The 8,236-nt window shown below is 37.2% G+C and overlaps 2 protein-coding genes across 5 annotated transcripts; one reads left to right on the plus strand and one right to left on the minus strand.

Moving 5' to 3' along the window:
• The first annotated feature begins 1,512 nt into the window (after nucleotides 1–1,512).
• Nucleotides 1,513–2,349, plus strand: LOC130590145 (antiviral protein alpha-like). Its single transcript, XM_057392144.1, has one exon. The coding sequence runs from the start codon at nucleotides 1,513–1,515 to the stop codon at nucleotides 2,347–2,349; it is 837 nt and encodes a 278-aa protein (XP_057248127.1).
• On the minus strand, nucleotides 1,747–5,065 carry LOC130589359 (F-box protein At3g08750-like). Of its 4 annotated transcripts, none has more exons than XR_008967538.1 (4): nucleotides 4,969–5,065; nucleotides 4,719–4,791; nucleotides 2,977–4,267; nucleotides 1,747–1,888 (listed from the first exon to the last, which is right to left on the minus strand). XR_008967538.1 is itself a non-coding variant. In XM_057391727.1 (3 exons), exons 2-3 carry the CDS (start codon nucleotides 4,784–4,786, stop codon nucleotides 3,076–3,078), a joined length of 1,260 nt encoding a protein of 419 aa, XP_057247710.1. In that variant the 5' UTR covers nucleotides 4,787–4,791; nucleotides 4,969–5,065; the 3' UTR covers nucleotides 2,809–3,075. The 4 variants fall into 4 exon arrangements, 2 of the variants coding, with proteins under 2 accessions (XP_057247710.1, XP_010689144.2); XR_008967537.1 differs by lacking the exon at nucleotides 1,747–1,888 and adding an exon at nucleotides 2,022–2,163; XM_057391727.1 differs by lacking the exon at nucleotides 1,747–1,888 and having other exon boundaries at nucleotides 2,809–4,267.
• Between the last annotated feature and the right edge of the window lie 3,171 nt (nucleotides 5,066–8,236).

The following is an 8,236-nucleotide window of genomic DNA, read 5'->3' on the forward strand; positions in this document are numbered from 1 at the left end:
TAATTTTAGTTGACTTGTGAGAGTGATTGTTAACATTATATTTTTGGTATTTTTGTTTGAAGTCCCCTTTGATTTGTAAGTGAATTTGTAATTGAGAATGGAAGGGGATAGTCTCTTTATTCGGGGACACCATAGCTCCCCCCCTTCCCTTATATAATAGAGGTATGCTATACTTTAATTCTTGAATGATATTTTACATAAACCTTTTTACCTTGATAATTAGTCGCTATTATATAATAGAAAATGATAGGTCCAAATATATGTAAAAGTTTCATTATATATAGAAAACACTTTAAAAAAGTAAATAATTTTTTTTCCTTGTCTAACTTCAAATTCTGATTTCACTACAAATACACCTCTATTTTTTATCATGACCCACCATTAATTTTGAATGATTTTTGAGAATAGTGATTTGTAAGTAAATTCCTGTAAATGTTTTGTATGTATTGACGTTCTAGGTTATTAGTTTTAGTTTATATGTTAATTTTAAGTTTTAATAAAGTTTCCTGATTATTTGAGTGGGATTTTTATAACGTGATTTTCTCAATTGTATGAGTGGTTTGTAAAGTTTCCTCTTTTAAGTGATTTGTGAGTGAGTGTTGTAAATTAATTTTCGGTAGTTTTCTTTAAATGTCGATTTTGATTTTGACTTTCCTCTTGTAATTTAGAAAGGGAAGGGGGGTAAAATAGGCGTTTCAAAAGAGGACACCATTGCTCCTCCCTTCCCTTATATAATAGAGATAATTAATAGCATACTACTTACTTTGCTAACTATGTCTGAGGAGTATAGCATGAAAAGTCTTGTATCCAACTATCCATGCTGTGAATACAAAAATGTTTTTTGATAAATTATTGTTTATGTTTAATTATGATGTCAACTTCATATTTATTTGGACTCCATATTTATTAACATTTTTTTTACTCTTATATTACAAAATTAATGTTGCGGAAGGAAAAATGGTTAAACCGCAAACCAAACTGCACCAAACCGTTATGCGCGGTTTGGTTTGAGTTGGTTTAGGAAAAAGTACAGTGCGATTTGGGTTGGAAAAATGTCAAACCGTATATTTACAGTTTGGGTCGGAACCCAACCCAAACCATACCGACCTAAACCGATAACACCCCTAATTATACCCTATCTTCTTATTTCCATTTGACTCTTCAAGTAAAAGAAAATATGCAGGACTAACTATTTAAGAAAAATCAATAAGCAGTTGAGTGCATAATTAAATAAACCTTGCATTAGAAAACAGAATAGTGTAGTGCTAGACCCATGATAGAGAAAACTTTCTTGTATTGAATATTTCCTCCATATCAAGTCATGTAATTTTAAGTGATCAACAATAGCAGAATTCCACACTAATTTCCTCGAGTTGCTACTTATATCTTGTCATTTCTTTTATAAACAAGCTGCACTCATCACTATAATCACTCACACATTCTAGCTCTGATAACCAAAGTATCAATCACACCCTTACAACAACACTATATATCTTAGCTAACACCCAAAAAATGAAGCAATTGCTGCTCATTCTTATAGTGATTTATGTATGGGTGATCCTCAAACAACCCACTTTCGCAGCTGATGTAAGCTTCAACGTGGCAAGCGCTACTAAGACTAGCTACACAAAATTCTTGAATGATGTACGTGATCTAGTGAAGGACGGGAAATTGAAATACGGAGGCACCAATCTTCCAGTTATGGCTGCACCAAAAGTTCCACCGGAATATCTATTGGTTGATTTAGAAGCAGGGGAAGGGGTGGTGATCAGCATAGCTCTAAATAAGAGCAACTTGTATATCCTGGGCTACCTTGATAAGGTTGCTGAAACTTACAGAGCCCATTTCTTTTCTGACATTGGTTCAGATGCCAACACAACTCTTTTCCCTGAGGCAAAGGGTGTTCAAAACCGGATCAATATGGGGTATACAAGTTCCTATAATGAAATTACAGATACTGCTGGGTTTTCTGATAGAGGTAAATTGAGCCTGGGTATTCAACCACTCAACAAGCTGATCAAGCTTGTATATGCAAACAAGCTCGATGTTAAGATTGAGGCCAGGTTGATGCTAATAGCTGTCCAAATGATCTCAGAGGCTGCACGCTTCAAATATATTGAGAACATGATTCTCACAACCTTTACCCACTTCTACAACCCTGATCTAAAGGCAAAAACTTTGGAGGTCAACTGGCAGACAGTTAGCAAGAAAATAATGACTGCCAAGAATGGAATAATAACACCCTCTCTTTATCTGGTAGATGCTAAGGGAAAGCCTTGGACGGTTTCCCTTGTTAAAGACATAGAAAATGACCTAGGGCTTTTAAAATACGAGGGTAACAAGGTCTAGACCAAGAACTCTATAAAGCTAGAATTATTATGTTTTTATCACACTAGTTTCGACAAATATTTCAGTTTTTTATACAGTGTGAAGCTGTAAATGTTAAATGTATGTGAATGAATGAAATAACACTGATAAATGTTTAAGATCAAGGAAGAGATCTGGTTTGCATTATAGTCTAATCTTATAACTTTGTGTTAGTGTTGTCAGAGAGTAGCCACTAGAAAGCTAACAAAGAATACAACATAACAAAGAACCTCTCGAGGTTACTGTAAATAACTATCCTTTATTACCAGTCACCTTTTATCTAGCAAACTATTCACAATAGATTAGCTATGATAGAAGTTAATAAACTACATATTTCACTTGATTTAAAATCTGATTAACATTATGCGATATATTCCTATCAAATTGACGATGACACAATGGAGCATATCCATCTAAATAATTTGAAGCACCACCCAAGAATGAGAAAGCAATTCAGCTAATGATGACACTAGTCCATCAGCCTAAGAAGTTGACAATATTGAACATTCAAATTCTCTATTACCAGAAAAGGAGTAATAACCAAGCTCTAAATCGTTGTAGAAGATAACAATTGTCATATGAGATTATAACTAATAAAATAATGCTTACTTTGCTAGCTATGTCTGAGGAGTATAGTTTGAAAAGTCTTGTATCAATGTTGTGTATATATCTTCATGATTAAGCAGAAATTTGTTGAGTAGAGGAGAACTAATTCTTGCAGCAGGATTGGTCATGTTCGGGTTTAAGTTCCTCAAGCTGCAGCCCAGGCATGGTTTTATCTTTAATTGAAACAAGACTTTCCATGTATGCAAAAACTCCGCGACATGTTCTCTCATACTGATACGCAAGATCCTTTAGTTCTTGTGATTCAGAATCCAAAAGTACTAGCTTGCCATAATGACATTCTAGTAAGATACAATTATCCTTCCAATGACCAATGGGATTCCAGATATCTGGAAGAGGTCCCATGGTTAATTTTTTGATCCAAGATCCTTCTTTTAAAGTCCAAATATCAAAAATCTTGTCAATCGTCTGGAAAGTCAAAAGGGCAAGACACTCATCATATATTCCAATACAATTAGAACTTGGTTGTGAGTAGTCTGGAACATGCATCTCTTTGTAAACATCCGTAGCCATGTCAAAAGAGATGACTACTTCTTTACGCACATCCTCCTCTTTATACGATCCCAACCAATAATAAAAACCATTAGAATAAGTGTAACACTTGTTCTCTTGCAACCGAAAATCTCTGCTTAGATCTCCAATATATCTCCACGAATTAGTCCACAACGAGTAGACATAAACGGAGTGAGGATACATGCTAGGTAAATCTTCTCCAGTCGTAGTACAATGAGTTTTAATAGCAACCACCTTGAAGTCTTTAGTTAAAGGATCTAATCCAAAACCATAACCTTCCACATGCATATAACAGATGTTAGATGGAAGATTAGGCTTAGCAACTAATGGAGGCAAGTGTATGAGTTCATTGGTCACCGGATTCCACAAAGCACGAGCACAAAAATTGTGCTCATTAAGATAATATATTCCTTCACATGGACCACAAATATATGAGCAATAGATGGGTATATTATATAACACTTCATCAGCAATAACGCGAGGAGTTTCGTCTAACAACAACTCATGCAATTGAAGTTCTCCATAACTAACATAATGATGAAAAAGGAGACAATTGCGCCACCTATAATTGTTGTTATAATAGTTCTTCAGATGGTTGGAAATGAAATCAGAACTTGATATAATCGCATACCATGATTTACATACACTCTTGAACCTTAACAAGTCATTCACAGGAAGCCATGATAGAATTTCAATAATCAAACTTTCAGGCATATGATCTCCCTTTTTGATATTCATTGATCTCTCCTTTTCCATTCTCCTCCTAAAAATAAGCAAGAAAAAAGAAAATAAGAGCTACTCATAAACACAATTGATAAACAATCTATTTATTACAGTATTACTAAACTAGAAACAAAAGGCCCCATAAAAAAAGTAGAAACAAAAGGACATGTCAATGACTCAATTCTTCAGTAAATTACTCCCGGCCACCTAAAAAAATCTCGTATTGTTTTTTAGGTTCGAATGCCTATGCCTATGGTGGTTGTAATTGTGGTTGTGGGTATTAAACCTGCATTTTCAGCAGATTTACTGCAAAGTTGGGATTATTTTCAGATTATGAAAAGATAGGACCACTTTCAAAAGATCAGATCAACTTGGATTATTCATTTCAATTAATCCAATAAAGAAAAAGACGCACACAACCATCACAACCATCCACATATGATATATACATATACCAACCTAACAGTTACAAGAAGAGATAGAAATCTAACCTTTCTTTCAATAAGTAAAGTAAATTGTCATCGTAAGATTCAGTGTAACGTTGCAAGGAGAGAGCCATGTTCACTACAACATAGATTGACAGATAATTAAGAAAAAAATGAAAGATATTGGAAGCAAGAAATGAAGCAAGATTAAAAGTTGAAAGGCAACCCTTACCCAGCAAAACAAAAAAAGGGGGCTAATCAATTTGAAAGGATATTCATGACAATTAGACTTCCAAATGGGTTAATTAGAGATTACCTTTCTGGGCTGAAGACTTGACAGGGAAAGTAGGAGAGTAGGAGACTGGAGAATTGGAGATACAGAAAAAATGTTGCAAAAGTTTAATCTTTATTCGTGAAAATGTTGGAGTACTCTATAGTACTTCATAACTTCATATTATATACTTCCGTTTAAGGGTGCGTTCTCTTCACCGTACTAAATTAAGTTTTGGGTTCAATCAGTTCAGTCCAGTTTAGTTCAGATATGTTTCAATCAGGTCCAATCAAGACAATAAGATCCAATAAGTTTCAATCAGCTGTAATAAGTTTCAATCAGGTCCAATAAGATCCAAATAATCAATGATCAATAAATATTTATTGTTTATGCCAAATTCTGATCAGGCAGAACTTAGCTGAGGATCTACAGCTAATGGAGATGCAGCTACAAACAACAAAAGATGCTAGCTACGGAATTAAAAGAGAATGCAAAGAAAAGGCAAAGACACCAAGAAATGGTGACGCGGAAAACCCCAGGAAGAGGGTAAAAACCGCGGGTGGAATTGAGTCCACCAATCCACTATTTGAGAAGATTACAACTTATAGCTAGCAGCTAGCAGCTTAGAGCTTGTACTAAATACACTTGAGAATATTGTAAATGTAGAAGAGAGAAAGAATGTAAGTAAGAGCAATGTAAAGACTTGTTTTACAGAGTGTTATTCCCTTCTATTTATACTAATACAATTGTATAACGTTACTCCTTTTTTGAACGTTGCATAACTAACTTCCCTACGAAGGTGCCACAACTCCTAGAATCTAGGGAGATCTCTTCTTCTGCTGGCTAACCACTTCCTCCTATTTCTTTGGCTTAACGTCACTTATTTTGACTTGGTCTTGATCAGTATCCAATGTTCTTTCAACCGAATTTATTCAGCTCCCTTCGTCTCTGCTTGCTGTAGCTGCTACCTGAAATCTCTAGCTGGGACAGATGCATAACCTGCAGGTTCAGCTTAGGAAATTTTTAGGACATAACAATTGCCCCTAACTTGTGATGCCAACCTAGGCGTAGCTGAGTTAAAATCGCAAGTTACCAATCAAAAACAAACTGTTAGCAAAAGGACTTAAGATTTAAACAAACTTATTCTCAAAATTTTATCTCTTAATCTGAGGAATTAAAACGTGTGAAGATAAAAATTTTACTCTAGAAGATAAATTCCTTTAATCCGCTGAAAAGATAATTTTCTTGGGAAGAGAAAAATTCATCAGATAATTGATTACTTATCAACAGCTAAAAGATAATTTTTTCACGCATCAATAAATTTTTATCCGTTAGCCCAAACTACCGTTGAGCTACCAGTATTTAAAGGACTCCTCCTCTTTTCCTGAGCTTCACTTTATTTTCTAGCGAATTCATCTCCTTCTCAGGTAAAGCTTCTTTCTCTTCTTTCTTCCTCAAGAACTCTGTAGATCTTTTCTTCTTTTCTAATGGGTAGAGCTATAGATGACGTCGCTTCGTCGTTACTGAGAGAGATATCGAGGTGCTCAAAGTCCTGGGGGGTTTCCCTGAAGTGCTCAGATTATCCTCCCTACTCCCACATGCAGGCCCGAAACCTGCCCTGAAGATTACATTTGCTACTACGAGCACCCTTTTTACCTAGGATACAACTACGCATTTTCCCCCCTCACTAGATCTTTCATGGAAGTCTTGCACCTTTCCCCTGGCCAGCTGATGCCAGCTTTTTGGAAAACCTGCCTAACCTTAGAAGCCCTAACTAAGACATGGCATAATCCTTTCTCTCTAAATGAACTATTGACTGCCTATAGTGTTAGAAAATCGGGCAAGGGTTTCATTACTTTTAGGGCTAAGGCTCCCTTCCCCCCATTAATAGAAGGTACAATTGCATCAGATTCTATTTGGAAGACTAGGTATTTCTTTGTAGTGAAAGATTCGCTGGGCGAAGCTGGGGGCCCTCTAGTTGGGGGTTGGTCTACTAAAGGTACCTAACTGTTCAATTTGTGCTTTGTTTCTAAAAATGAATTAACTAGGTTCTTACCTTGTTTCCCTTGCAGGTCTTGGCCCTATTATCTCCCAGATTCCTGAACAAGCTGAGAGGCTACCGGACTTGCTTAATTTCCCTGTCGAGGAACGCACCTTCACAGCTCCTGCTGAAGTTTTACCTCTGGATTCTAAGGCTTCTTCTCGTACCAACTCAATGTCGACAGGTAATTTCGATTTTTGGTGAAGGTTTTACTTTGCTCATAATTCTTGGATATTAGGCTAACTAGGTTTTCCTTATCCATGCAGCTCCAGCAAGGTCTAGCAATTTGTCTGATGAAGATGCTATGGATAGGCTGAAGAATAGGAAGAGATCAGCAGCCTCTTCTGGGCAAACTCAGGTTGAGAGGGCTCCTCGCAAGCACCTACGCTCATCCACCATCCCAACCACCATTGACATCACGACTGATTCTCCTAGAGATGAAGTCCTCGTGAGCTTTCCTGCTGACTTTCTAGCTGAAGAAGGTCTAGAAGGTGGGATCTGGCCTGCAGCTGACAAGCTCGTATTCCCAGCTGCACAAAAGAGGTTAAAGGGACAGGACCCTGAGGTCATCCTGATCATGCTGTTCAGCTATCCCTGCAGGTTAGTAACGTCTTTTGACTTACTTTAGATTAAGAAAATGATTACTGCCGCTTATGATTTTTATTGCCTCTCCAGCTTTCCCAAAGCTGCATAGCTGCCAGGGACAGCTTGCGGACTGTGCTACCCTTCAGGATAAGGTGGCTCGTCTGCAAAAGGACAATTGACCACCAAAGCTAACTAGAGAGGAGAAACAGTCCCGGCTGGATGCTGAGAGAAGTTAGCTGCTGAGCAAAAATTAATGGAGAAAGAGAGGCAGGAAAAAGATGAGAAGATAGCTGAGGCGGAGAAAGAAAATGCGCCTGAACACAGTTGTCAGAGATGCCGAGGAAAGGGTTTTAGATGTTCAAGCTGAGGCAAAAATTATTGAAACTGCGAAGCTGGCATACCTGATAAAATTCAAGAAGCTGGACGACAAGGGTATCAACTTTTATATCGACAGGTTCCTCAAGCTGGACTCGATGGCTGCCTGGAGGCCCTAGCTACTGGTGGAAGGCAGATGACTCAGAACAATCTACAGCTGGATCTCCTCCACTGCTTAACCAGCCAGAGGGTGCCGCTCCAGCTAGCAAGGACGAAACTGTTGGTGATGATGCCAGCGTAGCTTCTTAGTTTCTTCTAGTACTTTATCAGCTTTCTTTCTGGAACATTTTAGTTTTAATTAGCTTTGGTACT

This window comes from Beta vulgaris, chromosome 9, assembly GCF_026745355.1.
Source record: "Beta vulgaris subsp. vulgaris cultivar EL10 chromosome 9, EL10.2, whole genome shotgun sequence".
Lineage (NCBI taxonomy): Eukaryota > Viridiplantae > Streptophyta > Magnoliopsida > Caryophyllales > Amaranthaceae > Beta > Beta vulgaris.